At 46.0% G+C, this 24,157-nt stretch overlaps 2 protein-coding genes across 6 annotated transcripts in view; one reads left to right on the top strand and one right to left on the bottom strand.

Annotated features, from left to right (window-relative positions):
* APBB2 (amyloid beta precursor protein binding family B member 2) overlaps positions 1–1,644 on the bottom strand; it is a 336,412-nt gene extending 334,768 nt beyond the window's left edge. For all 5 annotated transcript variants that reach the window (XM_045018103.1, XM_045018104.1, XM_045018109.1 and 2 more), the window contains exon 1: positions 1,616–1,644. The gene's annotated coding sequence lies outside the window, so the exon portion shown is untranslated. The remainder of the gene's footprint in view (positions 1–1,615) is intronic.
* A 13,147-nt stretch (positions 1,645–14,791) lies between these two features.
* Positions 14,792–23,267, top strand: UCHL1 (ubiquitin C-terminal hydrolase L1). The gene is made up of 9 exons (XM_045018113.1): positions 14,792–14,939; positions 15,165–15,176; positions 15,684–15,812; positions 17,566–17,716; positions 20,488–20,573; positions 20,652–20,699; positions 21,285–21,354; positions 22,461–22,519; positions 22,870–23,267. Exons 1-9 carry the CDS (start codon positions 14,907–14,909, stop codon positions 22,954–22,956), a joined length of 675 nt encoding a protein of 224 aa, XP_044874048.1. The 5' UTR covers positions 14,792–14,906; the 3' UTR covers positions 22,957–23,267.
* Positions 23,268–24,157: the final 890 nt, after the last annotated feature.

The following is a 24,157-nucleotide window of genomic DNA, read 5'->3' as shown; positions in this document are numbered from 1 at the left end:
AGCCTCATAACTATACACATGAAATTACAACCTATAACATTACTATAACAGCAATTACTATAACAATGCTAAGTGCATCATAAGCCTTCTGAAGACACCCAAAATGACAAACTTTGCATTAAGGTACGTCTACACTGGCAAAGTTACAGCACCAGCAGTTACAGCACAGTCAGAGAGCACAGAAGGAAAACCGCTGTTGTGTGTTCACACTAACAGCTGCCTGCGCAATAGCATGTTCACATGTGCGGCACTTGCAGCGCTATCCCACAGAGCACCTCTTTCTCTTCTGCCGCTAAGACTTGTGGGAAGGGAGAGGGGGTCACGGGGCATCCTGGGTCCAGCCCCATGATGCATTGCTTCACATCCCAGCAATCCCTGTGCTTCCGTCCACCTTTGGTGCCATCTTTCAACTGTTTGTGTACTGCAAGCTCTGCCTCTTCAGGCAGCAGGAATGGATCCTTAACTGCTGACCAGTATGCTGCTCACTCTGACCAACATGTCAGTAGAGTTATTCCTTAAACTACAAAGGCAAGAGAAGTGCAATATTGATCTCACCACATGTAGTAGTTATAAAAATGAGATCGCTTGTGGCATTCATGGAGGTGCTGACCACAGTGGAATGCCACTTTTGGGCTCAGGAAACAAGCACTTTATGTCACATATCTAACTATAGTGATCTCTCATGTAACTAGGAACCAAAGAATTTAGGGTTTTATAGATCCCAATCAACATTAACTTCCTTCAGAAGCTATTCAACAACTAGTGCAGAACATAAATAATTGTGAAATATTCTTTAAGCATAAAGCACAATTTAGTAAGCAGGCAGCCACATCATACACTTCAGTTTCTGGGTGGTTCCAAGGTGAAACCCCTACTACACAAGTAGTTTAATATCTGCAAGAATAACTCTAGCAGGCTGTGAATCAGCAATTAAGTTGCACTCCTCTTACTAGGAGCAATGGAAAAAAGAAGAATCTGGAACTGCAGAAAAAAAATATCAGAGATCTAAAACAAACTCCACATTGAAAGTCTACATGACAAACAGCAAGCTCACTCCCACAACAGACTGAGTGAGGGCTGATATCCTCTCCACCATTTATACCATTGCTCCCCACAATGTAACACTGTAGTCACTTTACTAACCCAAAGAAACATGGAGAAGTGACATCCCCGGTAGCAAAGACTCACTGGCATAGCACCTCCTGCTGGTCATCTGAGAATTAGCTCTTTTCCAGCATACAGAGCACCCTCTGCAGGCTGGTGTCTCGCCTGCCGCTGGTCCCGTGTCCCTCCTGGACCCTGGTGACCTTTACCTCAGGATTCTGCCCTAGCAGTACCCCCACACTCTGGGTCTCCCTTCCCAGAGGAACCACCAACCTCTAAACCCACCTTGTCTCAGTGGCAACTACCAGTCATCATCTACCCCCACTCACTGGGGAAGACTGCAGTCTGTAATAGCCACTCATCATTGGCAAGGGGTTAGGATCTGCTGCCTATGCCTATCCCCAGCCTGTATCTCTGCAACCCCAGTACCTGCTTTGGCCTTTAACAAGGCCTGCAGTCAGGGAATTTACCAGGCTGGAGCACCCCTGCTCTTCCTGCCCTTACTGCATACCTTCCTCTCAGGCAGCTAGCCCTTCTCCCTCCAGGGCCAGAGAGAGATTCCTCTAGCACCTGGCCCACAGCCCTCTTATCAGGGCCAGCTGCCCCCCCCCATTAGTATGGCCCCAGGTGTGGCTGCTTCCCCAATCAGCCTAGCTTGGCTGCTTTTAACCCCTGTTCTCCAGGAGTGGGGCAGCTGCCCCATTACACACCCTTACTCTTCTGTCTGTTCACGTATCCGGGCGGAGTTCCTCTGGGCAGCGTCCACTGGCTCCCTTGACGCCTTCGAGGAGCAGTGGATGCTATCCGGGGTTCTCTGCTCGGTGTCCCCGTCAGGCTCCCTTCTTATGACCCTTTGACCGCACTCCTGTCCCTGTTCTTTTATCAGTTGTCCCCCGCAATTAGTGGGTTTCTGAGGCTCTGTGGCACCTCCCCTTAGGCTGGGGGGGGGTTCCGTTAGCATGGGGCGGGCTTCGCCCACCCCATTTCCTGGAAACCCAATAGATACACACCCTTACTCTTCTGTCTGTTCACGTATCCGGGCGGAGTTCCTCTGGGCAGCGTCCACTGGCTCCCTTGACGCCTTCGAGGAGCAGTGGATGCTATCCGGGGTTCTCTGCTCGGTGTCCCCATCAGGCTCCCTTCTTATGACCCTTTGACTGCACTCCTGTCCCTGTTCTTTTATTAGTTGTCCCCCGCAATTAGTGGGTTTCTGAGGTCCTGTAGATCTTCCCCTTAGGCTGGGGGGGGGGGATTCTTTAGCAGTGGGCAGGCTTCCGCCCGCCCAGTTCCCAGAAACCCAATAGGTACACACCCTTACCCACATCTAGACCTTTACAATTCAGTCCGAGTAATTTCTTTGTGTCTTTGCAATAGATAGATTTTTGTGAAAATGGATCATGTTGCCTGTGCAAACATTTTATTATTTTCACTAGCAAAAGTGGCAACAGGTTATGCCCATTACCTACCTCTCCAGAAGAAAAAACATCATGAGTAGGGCACTACCAAATTCATGGTCAATTTCACGATCACAGGATTTTAAAAATAGTAAATTTCACAGTTTCAGATACTTAAATCTGAAATTTCACAGTGTTATAACTGTGGGAGTCCCAACCCAACAGAGGTTTTTTTGTTGTTGTTTTGTTTTTTTTTTGAGGGGGGTGGGTGACAAGGCTATTGTAGGGGGGTTGTAGTATTGCCACCCTTACTTTTTCACTGTTGCTGGCAGCTGGGCTGCCTTCAGAGCTGGGCGCCCCCGGCCCTGGCCAGCCCAAGGACCCTTTAACCCCTGAGTGCCAGGGTGCTGGGCCTGGAGCTGAGGAGGGGCAGGGCTGGGGGGTGCCCTGGCCAAGGGATCCTACCATACATCATGGCCCAGCTGCTAGCCCTGGCTGGGCTATTGAGGGATGGGACTTCCTCTTCCCCTGCAGGGGCCACTCCTAGGAGAAGGTCATACTCATACCCACTTGCAGGAACCTCCCACGGCTGTAGGAAGCTCTGCAACTGCTGTCTGGGAACCCAGCTCTGAAGGCAACACCACTGCCACCAGCAATGCAGAAATAAGGATGGTATGGTATGGTATGGTATTGCCACCTTTACTTCTGCACTGCTGCTGCACTGCCTTCAGAGCTTGGCGGCCAGCCAGCATCCACCACTCTCCAGCCACCCAGCTCTGATGGCAGCATAGAAGTAAAGGTGGCAATGCAACCCCCTACAATAGCCTTGTGACCCCCCCCCACAGGTCCCCTTTTGGATTGGGACCCCTAGTTTGAGAAATGCTGGTCTTCCCCCATGAAATCTGTATAGTATAGGGTAAGAGTAGACAAAGGACCAGATTTCACAGTCCTTGATGTGTTTTGTATGACCGTGAATTTGGTAAGGCCCTAATCATGAGGCTTGAGCAGGAATAAGGAAGCTCAAGGTAAGAGGGGTGTGTAGTTCTGCTGTGGATTGTTCCACAGACTGTGTGCCCCTCTGCTGCCTCCCACCCTTCCCTATATTATGGCACAGAAGCACCTCTATTAGCTAGGTTGAGCCTTGTTTTCTGTTAAAGGTAGACTGTTCTAAGTGCTCTAGAATTCACATTTACATGAATGGTCTTGAAATTTGCTCTGTTTCATGGGAGTGTAGGGTAGTTATAACAAGCTGTTTCTTATTGTCAAGAATGTACTCAAGGATGAAAAATTTGATAAGGTCCCTGTCTTGAAATTAGCTCTGTGCAGATGGACACCTGACTTCACCAGGGCTCTGCACAGACACAGGGGCCTTCCTGGACCCCCATGGAAATCAATGGTCTGCCCACGTAGAGCTCAGGGCAGGATCAAACATACATTAGTTACAATAAGAAAAACAATTGTGTGTACCTACCCTGCACTCCCATGAGGCACAGCAAATTCCAAGCCAATCCAAGTAAGTGACATTCAATCTTAACTATAGGAGAGCTGGCACTAAGTTGTAACAGAGCATTGTCCCATAGCAAGCAAATTTCTACCTTCTCCTTGACAAGTTGCTGTTCTTGTAGGGCCCGATTTTCAGAAGTGCTGATCACTTTTTTACTTTAATTGAACAAACAGTCTGACTGGACCTTCATTCCCTGCTCCATTTATTGATTGATTGATTGATTGGACCAGCAGGATAAGGTCTAAACAGGGAATCAACTTCCTGCTTGCTGGAAATTGCTATATCCTCTGCAGCCTGTCACACTTCTCTCTCTCTCTCTCTCAAAAAAAAAAAATAATAAAAAAAATAAAAATAGAAGAAATAGAGGAGGTCCAAAGATTGGTAACAAATATTAGAGGTATGTTGTTGGAGGTGGGACTCTTCTGTGTGAGAAATTAAAGACATGAACAAAGGAAGCCACATGAAATTAAATGGCAACAAATATAAAACTGATAAAAGGAAATATTTCTTTGAGATCCACGGGCTTATAAAATTATGCATTGCCAGAGTATATCATGGAGGCAAATTGTTTGGTAAGCTCTAGAAGAGGTTCAGACATTCCCAGTACATGCAAAAAGACAGAAGCAGCAGTTAAACTACTGTATCTATTGTACTAATTATAATGCCAAATATCCTTGTTGGTGTTACTAGGCATAACCCTAGGTAACTCAGGAGGGTGGAAAGCCATAAGTGTCAATAAAGCCTTCTGTAGTAGGCCTGAATGAACTAAAGTCACTCCATGTCTGGCCAAAGCGCTTCCATGTTTATGTTTGAACTTTAATCAACCTAGCAGGCCAGTAACCGAGAATGGAATGTACAACAGCTAGCTCAACCGTGGTACTGCCAGGAGATAATGATGGGGCCTGCTTACACCTGGCTATGGGGGGGGCAGAATAACAGATCAAAGAAATAAAACAAGATAACTGTTCACAGAAGAGTTACTAACGAGCTAAAGTGGTTTTTGCCAAGTATGACGTAACTGCTTAATGTAATTGCTATTGCAAAGTGTATTTGCTGCATGGGAATGAAAGGTGGGGGGAGAGGAGGAGTGTGGGGGTGATGGGAATGCTTAGCTGAAGTTATGTATAAAGAGAGGAAAACCGCTTGTATCTGTGTGCAGGATTTGAGATTGCTATGTCTCCCCTGCCCCTTATTTGGGCTCAAATAAACTTGGTATTGTTTCTCCACCCAGGTGTGTTAATTAGTGCGGCGCACACCGGGCAACTAACCCCCACTGTTGCTGTCCTCGGCCCTTTGTGCCGGCAACATCCTCATGCTTCAGGGCATAAACTAGTCACTGACTAGAGTCAGGAAGAAAGTTAACCCATCACTTCACTTGCACAATTGTTTGCTTTCATTATAGGATGTTTTTACCTTCCTCTGAAGCATTTGATGGCATTATAGTGACAGGATCGTGAGCTAGATAGATCAGGTCCAAAATGGCAATTTGCATGTTCCTACAGAAGAAGATACCGGTAATTTGTTTATTAAAAAAGACATTTTGAGAGTGGCTTTGTGCCTCTCTTCCTGCCAGCCTGACAAGATTTTTTGTGTGTAATCAATCTATTTCTGAGTATGTCTTTGAAGAGATGGATCTTCACCATCTGGAAATGCTAATGACTCACTAACTTGTTCACATCTTTTTGGTTTACTGATACAAGATATCTTGCCCCAAGTTTCTTAAGATAAATATATTTTTCTACTCAATATTTTGCTACAATTCAGCTTTGTTGTGGAGACAACATTTTCCTCTGAAGGAAGATCTGTTTCTCCTTCATGTAGGATGACCAGGTGTCCAGTTTTGGATGGGAAAACCCGGTCCAAAAGGGATCCTGGAGGCTCCGGTCAGCACTGCTGACCGAGCTGTTGAATGTCCAGTTTGTGCAACTCTGCAGTGGGGCAGGCAGGCTCCCCACTAGCCGCCACGCTGCAGTCCGCACGGCTCCCAGTTCGGGAAGCAGCCGGCATGTCCAGCTCCTAGCCTTAGGGGCTGCCGGAGAGGGGAGGGGAAGGGGGGCACGTGCTGCCAGGCACCCTGCCCTCAGGCACAGCTCCCATTGGCTGGGTCAGGGCAGGGGAGGAACTAGTGCCACTCAAGCGGTCAGCAGGCAGCTGTTGAAGGGTCGCGTGGCATGAGGCTCTCTCACTGTTGCCCGGCCCTTTTCTCCTTGTATGGCTGGGCTCAAGCCGCTGCAAGTGCCCTGCAGCGAACCGCAGTCTGTTGCCCCATTGCCCGGAGTTGGAGGTATGTGTATCTCCGTCTCCGAGTGCTGGGAATGGGGCTGCACCCCCATGCCCTTCACTGCATCCCTGGCCTCTCCTGCACCCCCATCCCCCATCATTGCATCCCTCTCCTCCCCATTCCATCCTGCCCCCCACACCTACCCATCCCAGCCCTGTACCTCTTACAGCACTCTCCCACCCATCCTCTCCACCTCCCAGAGCTGCCACCCCCATGTCCTTCACCCCCCACACCCCATTCACCTCCAAATACTGCTGCACTCCCATTATGTCCCTATACACCTCTGTGCCCCCCACATCCTCATGCACCTGTAGCCTTCTGCCTCTCCCTGTATCCCCATCCACCCCACATACCCCCCACACCCCCTCCTCTCTCCTTCACTGCCCCCTCTCATCCCCACTCTGCTCTCGTCCTTGGTGTCTTTCCCTCCTCTACCTCCACCCCCACCCCTATCTTTCCCCCTCCAGTCCACCCTCCTCTCTTCCCAGCTGGGTGATTTAGGCAGCCCCTGGAAAAGTGTATGAAAAAATGTCTCTGTGTAGGCAAGTATGTGCATGCATTGTATGAGTGTAAGAGACTGTGTGTCTTTGTGTAGGGAGGTGCGTGTATTGCCGCATGTGTGTATACCTGCATGAATAAAATTTGCAGCCTCTTTGACTTTTATTCCTTTTGCTGGCTTGCGCACAAAAAAATTGATGACATAAAATATGTGTATATTCATTTCATAAAAAGTTTTTAAAAGAAAAGGGATCTCTAAAAGAAATGTATTATTTCTTAAAAAGTGAATGTTGTTGACTAGTAATTGCAGAAGAGCCAATGTATCATACATTTCTCCCCACCTTTGTCTAGCTCAAGGGTCGACAACCTTTCAGAAGTGGTGTGCCGAGTCTTCAGTTATTCACTCTGATTTAAGGTTTTGCGTGCCAGTAATACATTTTAACGTTTTTAGAAGGTCTCTTTCTATAAGTCTATAATATATAACTAAAGTATTGTTGTATGTAAAGTAAATAAGGTTTTTAAAATGTTTAAGAAGCTTAATTTAAAATTAAATAAAATGCAGAGCCCCCGGACCAGTGGCCAGGACCCAGGCAGTGTGAGTGCCACTGAAAATCAGCTCGCATGCCCCTTCAGCACCCGGGCCATAGGTTGCCTATCCCTGGTCTAGCTACATTATAAACTATTTGTTGCAGACTCTCTCTTTTTATGTATATGTCCAGCACCTGCCCCCCTGGGGCCCTGATCTTAGTTGGGGTCTCTAAGCACCAAACAACAATTGTAATAATAAATAATATGGAAGTATATGTGTTAGTGCACGCTAGATATATACACATGAATAAATGTGTGTATCTGCATGTAGGTGTGGGAGTCCGTTTCTACAGATTTATTTATCTAGGTGTCTGGACAGATGTGCATTTCTGTGGTTCTGCTCTATGGATTTGTATTTGGGCTTCAGGAGTGGGCCTTTAATGGACTCATTGCAGCTGTGATAATGTGTGGTCCTAATTCCACACAGAAAATTACAATAACTTTAGAACAAAAAACATCAAGCTGGCTATGAAAAATGGGAAGAGGAGAGGGAAAGACTCAAAGGTTTCTTTGTGAAATTTCATTTTTTTTAAATTACCCTTTTTGACTATTTTGCTGTCAGCTCTAGCGTCCTGTAACAAATAAAACCTGAACTTAGCATAATATATCTGTCAAAACAATAAATATGCCTGTTTGGGCCTTGCAGTGAAAATGAGCACGTGAGCGAGGGTTGGGGAGAGCAAGCGATGGAGGGAGGGGAGATGGAGTGAGCAGGTGCGGGGCCTCAGGAAGGGGTGCGGCAGTGGTGGGGCCTCGGCAAGGGGTGAGGCAGTGGTGGAGCCTGAAGGAAAGGGCGGGGCAGGGGAGGGGCCTCAAGGAAGGGGTGGGCAGTGGGCGGGGCAAGGATTTTCAGTTTTCTGGAATTAGAAAGTTCGCAACCCTACCTTCATGAAGTGGTCTTACTCATCTTGGTCTCACTCACTTACAGCAAAGTTCCTTGAGCAGTATTTGAATTCCGGCTATAAAAATCTTATGATCTTCTGTACTCTTTTTCCCAACTGTGATTTTTTTTAAAGTATCTGCCTTCCATGAAGTAAAATTTCAGCAAATAGGTCTTAGATTCCAAGGCCAGAAGGGACCATTTAAGTATGGCCTACATTCTTTGTTTCTAGATGTATACATTTACTTTTAGCCATACTAAAATGCATATTGCATGCTTGCCTCCAGTTTACCAAGCAATCCAGATCACTCTGAATCAGTGATCTGTCCTCTTCATTATTTACCACTCCCCCAAATTTTGGGGCATCTGCAAACTTTATCAGTGCTGATTTTATGTTTTCTTCCAGGTCATTGGTAAAAATAGCACAGGGCCAAAAACCAATCACCGAGGGACCCCACTGGAAACAGACTTGCTCTCTGATGATTCCCCATTTACAGTTATATTTTGAGGCCGGTCAGCCAGTTTTTAATCCATTTAATGTTGATTTTATATTATTTTTTAAATCGAAATCCCTGATGAGAACAAGAGAAGGTTCACTTTCTAGTGGCCTCAATCCTACCACCATTTACACTTGTCTAATTTTACTCACAGGATTAGTCCTATTGTCTCCTCAGACTATTCTAATGTCTAAATTCATGCAGCTGTGCACAGGATAGAGGCCTAAGTATGTGCCAGAGCCATAAAGACAATCTAGGTCTCCTGACTTGTCCCAGTCTTGTGTCAAAACTAAAAGGCTTCATCCTTCACCATTATTAATAATTGTTTGTATTACAGTAGAGCTTAGAAGTCTCACCCAAAACTGGCCTGTACTATTGTAGCAGGTGCTGTACATATATGGAGAATAAGACAGTCCCTTCCCTTAAGGGCATATATTATAAATAGACAAGACAAAAAAAGTTAATTTTCCTGAGTCGTAACACAGTGTCTTCAGCTACAAGCCCATTTTCAGCTTTTTCCCCCTCTGACAAAAGTCCTCCAAGAGCTTCATACCTGCTAGAGTGCGCAGACATGCTACTTTGGGCAGGATTGTCTTACTTTTCAGCAAGCCATTATACTTGTTGTCTGTTCTAAAGTAGGGGAATAAAACATTTTACTTTATGATACCGCCTATAGAGAAACTAAGGCAAACAGATTACATCAAAGATAAAAGCAGCTACTTTATCATGTCCAGGACATGATTTCAGACCCTTAACTTTGTTATTTTGGAACAAAATCTTGTGTCAAATGTACTTGAGTTCATGAAGCTTAAGAACAAGATGATTTTTTTTTTAAATTGGAGCCTACGGTTAGGTTCCCAGATACATATTTAGGTACCTGAATAAGGGCCCTGATTTTCAAAAGTGCTGAGTATCCAACAGCTCCTAATGTCAAGTTTAGTCTTTTATTTTTGAAAACGTTGGCCCCAGTTTGTGGCAGGTATGAAGTATTGAAAATTAATCTATTAAGTGCAAAAAAAAAAAACATGCTGTGTTTTAATGCATCAGTTGTTTGGGTGTGGTAGTCCCCCCCTCATGCTTGCATAATTCAAAGAAAGCAACAAAATCTGATCAGCAGTGTGACACTGTAATATGAAAAGTGTCATTAAAAACCATATTAAATGTTAGCAGAAACCATAATGTTAGCTATCTTGTTTCAAATAAGCCAATTTGTTTGCTTTCATGTGTGCCACACACCTATGTCCTTACTCATCTGAGCAAGGTTTAGTCTTCTTTCTGGCAGTCCCATGGAAGTCCCCAGAAGCTTACAACAAATATCTCAAACTGAAACTTCACTCTTGCAGTATTCATATGCTTTGATCTTGCATTAACATAGTGCCAATCTCCTTTTTCCAGCTCTTGGACATTTGAAGACTACCTACTGCACCAGGTTCTTTCTGTTAGATGATTCAGTTGGTAAGGGATCCTCCAAGCTCGGAAGCAAGCCTTAATTACAGACTTTGTCCTTTCTCATGTAAGCCTTAAAATGGAAAGGGGAGAAGGAGAAATGAGTTATCAATTTACCCTATATTTAGGGTGACAGAAATCTGTCACTGGATTATATTTCCTTTGCTCTCTGGAATCAGCAATGTGTCTTCTGAAGCCAAGATTACACTGTTCCTGGTTTAGACAGCTAAGTACATACCCTATCCCTAGAATTATCAGAGTCAGAGCAGACAGCACCCTAATTCATAGAAAGTACTAGGGTTTCAACAGTAATTCTCCAGCATGTCCCTTGATTTGAACAAGATAAAATGCATCAGGTCACATTTTATATGTATATCCACCTGCACCGAAGATAAGTGTTACACAGCAGGGGCTGCAGCACACCATATGTGTGTGTGTGGGGGAAAGCAGGAGCCATAGCACTGTGACCCCCAGACATCCTGCCACCACACCCCCTGCCTGACAGTCCACTTCCCCTCTCAGGCACCCCATCTTCCGGCTCATGAACCCTACACCCTACACCCACTCCCTTCCAGGAGGCTCAGCCCTTGAGAAAGACCCCTTACCTTCCCCTCCCAGCAATCCCTGTCTCCCCTTACCTTAGCCCTCCCTGCTGGTGAGCCTCGTCCCCAGGTGAGGATTCCATCATGCTTCCCAGCAGATCCTCGGCGCTGAAAGGAGCCACCACAGTTTCAGCAGCCCGCAGCTGAGGACCTGGCATGTGGCACGCTGCACACAGGAGCCACTACAGCTACAGTGGTGCAGCAGCCCACTGCGCCAAATTGCAACAGTACTCAAATTTGGTCAGGCCAAAAAGTGATTGGGCCATGGGCCAGGTGGTGTCCCCAGCTCCGGGGCCCATACATAGGCTTCCTCTTAGTGAAGATGTTGATTTATGTATACAATTTTGCATTATTTCCTGGGGCAGAATTACTTATAGCAAGTGAATTTTTTTTTTATTATTTGTGTTTTGAAATTACCATGCTGATAGACATGGCAGATCATCTTTTAGAGAGATTATGGGTGAGGTTTTTCATTCCTGTTAAAACCCCTGTGTGCTGCTTCACTGGTATACAAAGACTGTGAGTGACCTTCAGTTGGCCAGATTTATGCAGGCCCCTCAAAGGCCTTGACACAAGGGGTGCAGTAGAATAGAGCTGGAGCTTGGAGGAGACCGCACAGGCCTGTAGTACCACAGGCATTCTGCAAAGTACCTCTGCCCAAAAGCAGACCTAAAGATACACCAGGGACTGCTCCAGCCCTCAAACAACCCAGAAATGAGAGGGTGCAAAGGTGGTTTAGAAACAGGTTCACTTTTCCTCCCCTGGGCTGTAAGATCTGTGCTGTACCTTCCTCTAAAGGGAGCTGCAGTAAATCTCATCCTACGAGTATATTGAGGGCAGAGGGCAACTTATTTGTCTGTGTGTGTTCTAGTTTGCTATATCTGTACCTCCCAGTAGATGCAGAGCTAATGCTAAAGACATGTGAATAGATTGGCCAAGGATTCTAGCAATACTGAGAGATCTTGTCTAGCAGATGACCTGTTTTTATAGTCTGGTTTCAGGGATCAGTGACTATGTGAAAAACCTGATGTATTGTGGAACAAGAGAAATAGAAAACACAGCACTATTTACCAGCTCTTTAATGATGTATAGAAATATGTGCTATCCCTGCCTTTACTCTGACATAAGACAGCAATATTTCTGTGGAAACATAGACTTACCACTGGCATGCCCTCTCATGGCTGGACATGGCATAGCCAGCTCTCATTCTCCATTGTCCCTTGGTAATAGCCAGTCTGACCCTGCAGTGGTCTGCCTCTTCTCATGACTCAAATCACTTTGAAGTCTCTCTTATGCGATATTGGTGTCCCAGACAGTGCACCATGTGACACTACTTGTTAATCAGACATCTTCCACCCCTCCAGGGCTCCTCCTCTATTCCACTCTACTGTCAGGATAATAGCCCCAACACTTCTCCCTGGAGTCTGTCAGACAAACAAAACACACCAAAAGCAACATCTGCTCCTTCCCCCACTTGAACTTTTAATCCATCCTGGGTGCTCCCAAGTTCTCCATTATTCTGCCAAGAACTGACTCTCAGGGGTTATTTCCTTAAAGTCTTGGCCTTAGCCTGGATCCTCAATGATAATCTTCCTCCAAGGTTATCTGCCTGTAAGCTGGCCGCCCTCTCACACCTCCTTCACTCCTGCTACCCTCTCCCTAAGCACCAGTTTAATCTCCCTGCTGAAGCACCTCTGTTCTCCACTACCAAGAAAGGAACTAGAGAGCCTATCCCATTCTCTTTAGAACTTTCTTCCTACTCTGAGCTTCCTTTCTTCACTATCACTATGCTTTATCTATAATTAAGCCAACCTCCAGGTGCAGCCAGGTAGCATAACTGGCCTCCTAGGCCCACCTTAACCCTTTTATTGCCTGTGTGGGGTAGATGCCCATTGCAATTCCATATATGTTGCATAATTCTCATTGTCACCTTGTCTTTTCCCTACTATTTCAGTTGTGACTAGGGTTGGGTATTAGACCAGTCCAAAAATAATTGGTGAACTGAGTGGTCAAATAATGTAAAAAATGGTAAAATATTTTAAAGACCTAATTTATTAGAACTCTAACAACATAGTCAAAAGAGTAAGACTTTATGGTCTCCAATAGGCTTAGCCTTAGATAGATACTTACACCTAATTACAAAAAATAAGTTACTTAACTGAGTTAACTTATAAATATGCAAAACACAATGAAATGAATTTCTAAAAAAATTACAGGATGTTGCCATGATGCAATAAAAAGATAGGTCACCGCCTACATCACAGCATTTTTGCTGGAATATTTGACAATATTTTACCATGAACAAATAATAGGCTATCAGTTGATGTTCTTTGAGACTGGTCAATTGACTGGTGTGCCAAACCTGCTTGTGACCTGATTTGAATGTCTGTTAATACTGCAAACTGCTAGAGCTAGAACCAATGTTGTGTTCTATCTGAAATCTTGTACTGTACTGCTAGCTTTCAAACAGTATAAACCAGTGGCTCTCAAAGCTGGTCCACCGCTTGTTCAGGGAAAGCCCCTGGTGGGCCAGGCCGGTTTGTTTACCTGCCGCATCCGCAGGTTTGGCCAATCGCGGCTCCCACTGGCCGCAGTTCGCCGCTCCAGGCCAATGGAGGCTGCGGGAAGTGGTGTGGGTCGAGGGATGTGCTAGCTACCCTTTCCGCAGCCCCCATTGGCCTGGAGCGGCGAACTGCGGCCAGTGGGAGCCACAATCGGCTGAACCTGCAGATGCGGCAGGTAAACAAACCGGCCCGGCCCACCAGGGGCTTTTCCTGAACAAGCGGCGGACCAGCTTTGAGAACTACTGGTATAAACCATTAATTTCTACCTGTAGGAGTTCATGAAACCATTGTTTGTTGCTATTCTCCTCAGCACTTGAGGAGTGATGTTTACCTGCACTACAAGGCAAAAGGAGCAGGGGAGGCTGTGTCAGTTAGGGAGGAGTCATGTCTGCTTTGCCTTGTGCTTGCAGAATAGCATCTTGGCTGCTGACCCAGCTGTCTGGCTCTCCTTTTGGTACCTTTCAGTGGCCAAGGCACCAAGGCATGGAGTAGTAGCAATAAAGCCCATTTTTCTTTTGAAAAACAGGAAAAAATTGAAGTGTAAGATTGAAGAAAGTCTCATGGAGGCTTCTAGTCAGGGAGTTGGGAGGGGAAAGTACATGGGATTTAAGAAACCTTCCTCAACCCCAAGGAACCCTAGCATTTATAAAATTATGTAGGAATAACTCTGGATCCCTCTGCCAGCAATGAAGTGGTTAATCTGTCCATTCCCATCAAGAGCAGTAAAGAGCTAGAATTTCACACAAGGCTTGCAGGGAGAGTGAAGTGATGGCAGGGTTTGTAAGCTGCCGTTTTCTCAAGTATTTTCTTCGTGATTTTTGTTCACTATTTGGTTGGGGGTGAGGTTCTTTTTTAACCTTGCTATTGTGAGCAACACAATGGAGGCTGTGGACTAGTCAAATACAGACTTCACATGATTGCAAGATAACCTCTTTCCATGTGTTTTTCTAGTGCTGCGTCACAGCGCTCGCCTAGACCATAATACACTTCTGCAGTTACCCGGTAATATATTAATCCATGATGCTCCAGGAATAAATGGTGCAGCATAACCCCGTACTCTGCCTAACAACACCCGGGGTAGATATGACATTAGCATCACCCTAGTCCTCTCCGGCAGCACATCCCTGGCAAGCCTGCTCCCCGGTTGCGCCTGCTGAAAACCACGTGTTTTCCTCCTGCTCCTGGCAACATCCACACAGAAGATCAGGAGACCTGGGGACCAGCCCGGTCCCGCTGCGCGCTCCAGACACAGCCCGCGGGCACGAACCTGCCATTAGCGCACCAGGGAAACGCATTGGAGGGCTTGGTGGGTGGGGGGTGGGAAGTACCATTCTTTCTTTGGGGGAGGGGGGAAAACGGACAGCGATGAGCAGCCGAGTGTTTCCCCCTGGATTGGTTTTGCCCCTGCTCCTCCTTCCCCCCCCTGCAGAGGCCCGGAGTGAGTCAGCCCGGCGGTATATAGCGTTGGGCGGGCGGCTCCTCTGTTTGCGGAGCAGTCGGTCCCATTGAGTCTCCTCTTCGGTAGCGTAGCCGGCGACGTCGTGCACCATGCAGTGGCAGCCCATGGAGATCAACCCCGAGGTGAGCCGGTGCAGCGGGGTTTGGATGAGAGCTGCCTGGAAGATCGGGGTGGGACTGGCGCTGGGCCCCGGGTGCCAGGTGGGGGGGGCAGGGCTGGGGTGCCAGGTGGTGGGAGCAGGGCTGGGGTGCCAGGTGGGGGGGGCAGGGCTGCTGGGCGGGGAGCCGGGCTGGGGGATGGGCGGGGCGGCTGGGGTCTCCCACTCGCTCATCCGCTTTATCTTGCAGATGCTGAACAAAGTGAGTGGCCGGCGCCGGAGGAGCCGCGGGGCTGTCAGGCCGGAGCAGCAGGCGGGAGCGGCTCCTTCTCGCCTCCCTCCATCCCCGCCGGGGTGGGGCCGGAGCGGGATGTCTCCGGGCGCGGCCGCCCAGTCACGCCTCCGCAGGGGGTCTGGGCGCGGCCGCACTGCGAGGCCGCCACGGAGGGGGTTGCAGTCGGGGTGGGGCCGGGCGCCCCATCGAGCGGTGTCCGCCCCACGTGCGGCGCCGGGTCCCGGGCTCGGCGGCAGGTGGCGCTGCGGCCCCGCGGTTTGTGCTGTGTCACTGGCTGGAGCGGGCGGGGGAGGGGCGGTCTGACCGCCGGTCCCGCCCCGTGGCTGGGCTCCCGTATGGCTGTACAGCGGGTGGGGCTGCCTGCGTTGGGATGTAAGGGGTGGGTCCCTGGGCTGGGGGACTCCTGCTTCCCCCCCTTCCCTGATGAGCCCACAGCAGGCTGGGTACCTCCTGCCTCATGTTCTCTCCCTGCAGGTGCTGTCCCGGCTGGGAGTGGCCCCTGGCTGGAGCTTTGTGGATGTGCTGGGGTTTGAGGAAGACTTGCTGAGCTCAGTGCCCACCCCAGCCTGTGGCCTGCTCTTGCTCTTTCCACTCACTGCCCAGGTAGGTCCCTGGAATGGGGAGGGGCAGCAGCCGCCATTTCTGCAGTGCTATCCCTGTGCAGGGGAGACAGTCTGCTGAATAAGCAGGGGCCTTTGTTTTCCTCTTTCATATCTGAGATTAAACCTACTGTATAGGTGATACTAAACAGAAACCCCACCGATTCTCTTCTCTGGGATGTTGTCATGGGATACACATGGTGCCTGGCACTGGCAGATGGCCCACCCCAGGAGTGTCTTACTGTGGTGTACTAACACAATGCAACACCTAAATGTGCATTGCAATTATTGGATACCTTGTGCAAAGTCCATAATCTTAAAATACCTGTTCTTATGTGGGTTTCCTTACTGGAAAGTCTTGCTTTAAATTTGATGTGCCCTTAAATCTGCAGAAGCAGGTTTCTCTAACCCAGATACTAACTTGACAAAGCAGAAGCAGGCCGACCTACTCAGACTTGTAGAAGAGAATGCTGTCTCTTTCCCTACTCCAAAACTAACATGGCAACACTATCTGGCAGGTGGTACAACTGAACCAAATCCATTTCCTGACTGAGAACTCTATAGGAAGTGAAGTTCCAAGACCTGATATCCAGACTTCTGACCTGCATCTGTCTATTAGATAGACAATGAATTAGTTTTTAATCTATGCAGTCTTCACAACAAGATCTGAAAGGGGAGGTGGGGGTGGTGTCATGCATCTGAAGTGCATATTCACCCACAAAAGCTTAGACTCCAAAATGTCTGTTAGTCTCTAAGGTGCTACAGGACTCTGTCATAATTTACATAGTAAACTGAAAACAACATGGGTAACTTTATTTCACTTAGTATTAATCCCTCAACTCCATCTGTGAATGTATGGGACTGAGGTGATACCTTGCTGTCACTGGGGCTTCCTCAGAAGACCTGTAATCTGCTCAACCACATGACTGTCTAATTAGAACAGAGTCTAGGGATACTTCAAGGGAAGAATAGCTTTTTAGATCTACTGGAAACAGTACTAATCTCACAGTATTTGACTTGTAAGCTTTATCAGTGATATATTGGCACTTTGCTATTTAAGTTGGCAGTAACGGGGGCTGCTCACCCATAGTATGAAGTCAGCCTCTAGTAAAGTATATCATCTTGGATGCACAGTTAAAACCTTAAATTTACTAGAATGACAGTTGTTGTTAGTTAGCATACAGTTATAGTTTAGACAAATGAGGCACGAAACTACTGGGAGCATGGGGGAGACATTCTGATATTGCTGGTCCTGTAGCTAGCTCAGCTGAAGCTAAAGGCATCTTGAGGGTGAGGAATAGAGGAGGCAAATATAACCATTCCTTGTATGAGCAACTTTCACACTACTTGTCTCCAAATACATGAAATACAGCTGATTAGGGAAGCCAGCTACAAAAAAATTCTGGCTCTAATTTAGCAAGCTCTTGAGTGGATTGGACAGTAACACGTCCTTGGAACTTGATTTCTCATGTCAACTCTTCTATAGCTGATAGCCCAGAGGAAACAGCAATCAGGTGGAATCCCATACTACAACTTGGCTCTCATGCACCGCATATACATTATGCAGTACTAAATCAGTGTCCTCCTAGTGGAAGTAAAATCATGTGAGTTTGTTCCAAAAAGGATGGCTTTCTGGTTACACTGGCAAGCATCAGAGGGGAAGTGATCTTCCACAACTGACTTCCCTGGTAGACTCTGTAAAGGATTTTAAGATGTCTAGAAAATCACAAACTATTGATGTACTTACATGTTTGCAGCATGAAAACTTCAGGAAAAAACAGATTGAAGAATTGAAGGGACAAGAAGTTAGTTCCAAAGTGTATTTTTTGAAACAGACGGTTGGCAATTCCTGTGGGACAATTGGCCTGATACATGCAGTTGCTAATAACCAAGATAAATTTGCGTTTGGTGAGTATGGCTGTTGAGCCATTTTCCCTTAAAAGCTTTAAAACGGAACTTCCTCATTAGGCCACTTGCTGATCTGCATACTCCAGACCCACTGTAGCTAAAGAGCTCTTACACTAGCTACTTTATGTTTCTAAGACTAGGTTTGAGAAGATCAGATCTGACTAGAGAGCTCTTCCCTGAACACTTCATTACAAGAAACTTTTTTTAATAGTCTAATAATAATACTATAATATAAATAGTGTCTTAAAATTCAAATGAAAGATACAAACAAAGGAGCTCAATGAAAGAAGCTTACAAGAAACTTAGACTTCAGTGTCTTATGGGATCTGCCCATAACTGAGTGACCTCCACCCACTGCTCCTTGAGTAACAGAAGGGGAATAAGCTAGTCTCTGAGGTTGGACAATAGTGTGTTTTCTACTTTGAGTCTGACTCCAGCACCTGAAGTGCCGGGAGATCTGATCAAAGGGAGGTAATCCAATTTCTATTGGATCTAATTAGCATAAGAATACAATTTACCTGGGTTTACATATATCAGTGGGGATTTCTCCATATAGAATTTACAAATGACTGGTGTCAAACACAAGCTTGTGAAGTTACTTGTACAGTAACTCCTTTCTTATGTTGCATTTTTCAGTAACATATCACAACATTAAGTGATTCAATGTTAAACTAATCCAATTTCCCCATAAGAATGAATGTAAATGGGGAAGGGGGTGGGTGGGTGTTAAGTTCCAGGAAATTTTTTTCATCAGACAAAACTATTATACTGTGTGTATCTGAGGGTATGGCTACACTTGTAAATTTGCAGCGCTGCAGCAGGGTGTGAAAAAACACCCTCTGCAGCGCTGCAAACTGCGGCGCTACAAAGCGCCAGTGTAGTCAAAGCCCCAGCGCTTGTCTAGCGTGGCTCCCAGCGCTGTCTGTTATTCCCCACAGGGAGCTGGAGTACGGACAGCGCTGGGAGAGCTCTCTCCCAGCGCTGGGGCTTTGACTACACTTAGTGCTTCAAAGCGCTGCTGCGGGAGCGCTGCCACGACAGCGCTTTGAAGCGCTAATGTAGCCATAGCCTAAGTTTTAAACAATTTAATACTGTTCACAGTGATTGTGAAGCTTGATTGAGGTGATGAAGTTAAAGGGAGGGATATTTCCCAGGGAATGCCTTGCTGCTAAATGAACTAGTACTCGGCTGAGCCCTTAAGGGTTAACACATTGTTAAATGTAGACTCTCAAGGCAGCATGAACAGGAGGGAGGGGAGACAGCACAGCAGACAGATACACATGTTGTGTGTGGGAGAGATGCACACTGCCCCTTAAGTAAGCTGAATGCACTTAAGATTGGGTCTTTTTTAAATGGATCCAGAAGTTGAGACCATAGCTGCTGCCCCAAGCTTTATCTCCTCCTGTGTCCCCCTCTCTATATGGAGGAGGGGTAAGTGGGGTGCAGGAGTGGGGAGAGGGAGACACCCTGATATTAGCCCCTCCACACAGCAAGCAGGAGTCTCTGGGAGCAGCTCCAAGGCACAGGGCAGGAGCAGCACCTGGCAGTTCAGCTGTCCCTCCCTCCCCATTGCCAATTGGTAGCCTGCTGGGTGGCTGCAGCACAGGGAACTTAGAGGAGCAGGGAACTGATTTGGCAGGGGAGGGGTGCATATGCCAGTCCACCCTGGTTCCAAGCCCCCACCAGCTAGCTGCAATAGGCTGCTCTTCCTACAAGCAGTGGACAAAGCTGGCAGCTGCCAAATGATGTTAGAAGGGAGCATTGTACAACTTTAAATGAGCATGTTCCCTAATTGAGCAGCAACAAAACAGTGTTAACCAGGATGACTTTAAGTGAGGAGTTACTGTGTCTCTTGCATGATAAATCTAGAGCAATGAAATGTACCTTTGCTGGCACCTGTGAGGCTCTCTAGGAAAAGGGTGCTTAGTTTAGCTATTGTCTTAGAATGAAACTGTAGAGATACCCAGTATGATAGGGTGGCACCCACTACTCATTTCAGGAAAACCTGGCATGGCTAATAATTAGAATACCTACTCATTCACTCCTGTACACACCTAAATTTAGTCAGGAAAGTGACTAAAAAAGCAGTCTTTCAAATTGATGGGGCTACTCCTGTTGAAGTTTCAAGTTACATCAAGTTGAAGGGGGTTAATCTGAGTAGTAAGCAACCAAAGAGCTGGATTGTAAACTGGCTCATGCACCAGACTTCTCAGTTAAAGCACAGAGAAATTCTGTCCTCATTTAAAAAATGGGTTCTATTGGGACATTAGAAGCTAGGCAAAGTGTTCTTTATTTATTTCCCCCCCTTGACTTCATGAAGTAGGAGCATCAAACACCACTTAACTCAGTAGTATCAAACTGGGAATTGGACTGAGCAGTCAGTGTTGATTCCAGAAATAATCTGGAAGCATCTTTTGTGGGGCAGGGGGAAAGGGAGTAGAAAACCACCAGGTGTTTAGGGTTAACATTCCAAATATAATGGTGCTCAGTCACTTGTCAAATGCAGTAGTATCTGGTGGCATATGGTTACTCTCATTCCATGGCCTTGACCTACAGTGATTTCAAGTTTATAATTTAGGTATGTTTCAATACTTCAGTAAGTACTAAAGGTAGCATGAGTTTCTAAAACAGTGTACTAGGCAGCCTAGATAAGTTGTGTAACATCCTATAGTATGTATATTCACATCTGTAAACTAACATAGCTTGAGTTGAACTCACTCATAATCTATATAAACACATTCCATGTCTAACCATGGCAAACTCTTGCACAGATGATGGATCAGCCCTGAAGAAGTTTCTCAAGGAAACAGCTGATCTCTCTCCTGCAGAGAGGGCAAAACATCTTGAAAATAACAAGGTATGAGAATTACTGGGTTGGGAAAGTCTTACTGAAATTTACATTTGGGGTTTATTAATCTGTCTACTTTCTCTTCAGGCTATTCAGGAAGTCCATAATGCTGTTGCACAAGAGGGCCAATGTCAAGTAAGTTTTGCATATGAGACTTAGTTTATGATGGTAGGGACTATAGTGCTGTATCTCTATATTAATACCGCTTATAAGTGGGAAGGGGAGAGATTATTTGGATCATGGGCTTGCTCCAGCTTGACAGCACTGCATTATACCATTCCTTGCATTTTAAAAAGCAAATAGGGAAGTAATGGAACTCCTTTCACAAGTCTGAGTAAAACTTTCAAAAACCCCTTATTGCCCAAATGGCTCCTAGTCTAAGTTACTTAGAGGATTTCAGAAAACTTCCTCTGTCCTATTTTGATTTTTACAAAAACTACCATCCTTGAGCAAGTATGGGAGAAGCTGAGAGCCTTAGCCTAGCAGCCTAAGTCAGCAATAGGACTACTATATGACCTTCAGATGACTTGCTTCTCTTTTGTTTCCTATTCCCTATCTATAAAATTTGTTACATCTAGGCATTAAAAACTTGTATTTCACAAATGCAGAGCAGGATCCAGATTCTCCAACAAACTGGAGCCCAAAGTAATCTAACTTCATAGATTAGTTTGCTATTAGATACAGCTAAGCCATTTTACTGATTCTGTCTTCTCTCTCCAGGTAGAGGAGGATAAAGTGAACTTCCATTTTATTCTGTTTGTCAACGTGGATGGACACCTGTATGAATTGGGTAGGGTTATATAAATCTGTATTTGGAGTAGTCTGACATAGGAGCTAGCTATTTAACTGTGGCTTTACTTCACTAGCATCATGGTGAAAACGAAGCTTGTTTGTAATCAACACATGGGCTTCTAAGTTGCTTACTAGGTAAAAATCCCCACGCAACCCATTCTGACTGGAAATATCCTGAAACCAGTATCCAAGAGCTGTCTTTTCTGCTTTCCCTCCCAAAGGACTAGACCTCTCAATGTCTTGGGCTCTCTAGATCAGAGCATTTCTCAAATGCGGCCACTGGAGGCTCTTCTTCCAGCCACAGCTTCCTGGGCTGTGACTGGTAGCCCTGGGAGAGTGGCCCCTCTCCCAGGGCTACCAGCAGGGGTTGAGCCCTGCCCCCCTCCAGAGACACAAATGTTGAAGGTGCAGGCAGCTGCTGAATTCCCCACCCTCCTGGGGAGGGAAAGCTGGGGGCAGGGGAATGGGCTTCAGGCTTCATCCACCCATCCCATTCTCACCACCCACACCATTGTCCCTGTGCCCCATGGCCTCCCTGCCGACCTCCCCATCCAGGGCTTAATTTGTCCCAGGACTTGCCTGGGGCTGAGTAAGTCTGCTGTGACAAGTGATATTAACAAACATACAAATTATCACTTTTTGTAACGGACTTGCTGTCTAGCAAGTTTAAAAAAAACAAAACCTTGTTTGTATTTTCTTTATGTCCACTAAAGAATAAAGACCACTGTACCTTTTTTATTCTGAAAAGTATATAAACTGGAATGATTTGGACATGTGCATATTTGGTTTTCCTAAAGTTAATTATGTATTTTAGGAAAAATCATCAGCATGGCCACCAGCAAAAGTTGGTGGCCACACTCTGAGGCCACCAAAAAACTAGTATCCTAGAGCAGGAGTTTAACAGATTTGCCCTATTCAATTCCATGTTGTGGCCACACTTTGCTGACTTTACCTATAAGGAGTCTTGCTCTGGTATAATAGCTCCTGAATGATTAGGAGGTGTGGGTTCAGGAAACAGCTGTCTACAAACTCCAAAATCAGACTGCATTGAACTAACACTTAAACAAAACTCTGCTGTCAAGTAATGAGGTTGTTTGTTTATAGATGGACGCATGCCATTCCCTGTCAATCATGGAGAAAGTTCAGATGACTTGCTGTTGAAGGTAGGCTCAGTTACTTCAGTTATGAGTTCATGGTGTCTATGGGTCAGGGGATTCTGAAGCTGCATCTCTGCAGCATGCCTTCTTGAGCCAATTGCAGTTGGCCTGCTAGCACAGCAGTCACGTGGCTTGAAAAGCCTCAAATGGTATCACTAGCTGCTAGGTAGCATAGTAAGCAGGTGCTCCAGGGCTAGGTTCAAAATGGTCTCTAGCTAACAAATACCCTTGGCTCCACAAGGATGGTGCACAGATTGTCAGGTGTTTTTATGATTAACTTTTTGGAGAATATTGCATACTGGCTGTATATTACTGCAGCCTATCAGGAGTACTAAATAAGAACTCTTCCCTTCAAGGGTTCTGCCAAGATCTGCAGACAATTCACAGAACGTGAGAGGGGAGAAGTTCGCTTTTCTGCTGTGGCTCTCTGCAAGTCTGCCTGAGATGCTGAAGAGGGAGTTGAAGGAAGGCAATCTGATAGCACATCAGTAAATGCAGTCTCAATCTTTCATTGCTTCAGTGCTTGTGAAATGCAGCTGGTTTGGCCAGCTTAAACAGTTCTGCAGAACTACTTCCTCCTCCAGTATACACAAACATCAGAAGAGCTTGAGAGAAATAAGCGACTCTAATATGAACTGTTCTGACAACTATCTTTGGACTCTTAGGCCCTGACTTTTCACATGTTCAGTTAAAAAAAAAAATGCTTTACATGGCTTGTTTAACCTTTGCCTATAAGTTAAGCTCTGTGATTTTTTTCCCTGTACTTAATAGGATAAATAAACTCTTCTGCTGTTAAAGTTACTGGATTAGTCTTTCAATGTGGATCTTCAAACCAGCAGAGTTAAGGGTAACATGACTAACACCATTATTAGGCCTACTTTGAGTGCACAGTCACCAGAGGGCATAGAATTATAGATTATTAGAATCCTAGATTAGGGTTGGAAGGGACCTCAAGAGATCTAGTCCAACCCTCTGGTCAAAGTAGGACCAATCCCCAAATGGCCCCCTCAGGGATTGAACTCTGAACCCTGGGTTTAGCAGGCAATGCTCAAACCACTGAGCTGACATAACAGATAAAATAGCACTTCAAACAAGAACAGGAACTGGAGGCCCAAAGCATGGGTAACAATGCTCTAACGCTTAAGTTAGTGCCTCAAAATGAGGACCTAGAAGGATAGAATATCTATTTAGAGCTGTTCTCTAAACTTTATTCTGTGCTCTAAAACATCCATCTGTTCATCACTACTGGAGAAGCATGTCTCTTGGCAAACAGATGAAACCCCTCAAGGTAGGATGCACAGTAATTCTGTATTGATGGACTAGGTTATGTCCACAGTCCCACTTATGTCAGTGTAACTGTTGCTTAAGGGTATCTTTAAAAAGAAGAGGCCCCTGCCCCAAGTGACATAAGTTACCACAACCCAGGCATTGGTGTGGATAACACTGTTAACTAGAGAGCTCCTGCTGACATAGCTACCACAGCTCACAGGGGCAGGAGTAATTAGGCTGATAGGAAAGCTCTAATCCAAGAAGGCAGGCTTGTTCAAAAAGGTGGGGAAGGGAGCTGTGAAATGAACATTAAGAGAAACTTGGTCTAGAATCCTTAAAGGAGATGGGGGATTGGATCACTGTTACAATGCTATT

This window comes from Mauremys mutica, chromosome 5, assembly GCF_020497125.1.
Source record: "Mauremys mutica isolate MM-2020 ecotype Southern chromosome 5, ASM2049712v1, whole genome shotgun sequence".
Lineage (NCBI taxonomy): Eukaryota > Metazoa > Chordata > Testudines > Geoemydidae > Mauremys > Mauremys mutica.
The sequence above is the reverse complement of the archived record's forward strand: the minus strand, read 5'-3'. Positions and strand labels throughout refer to the sequence as shown.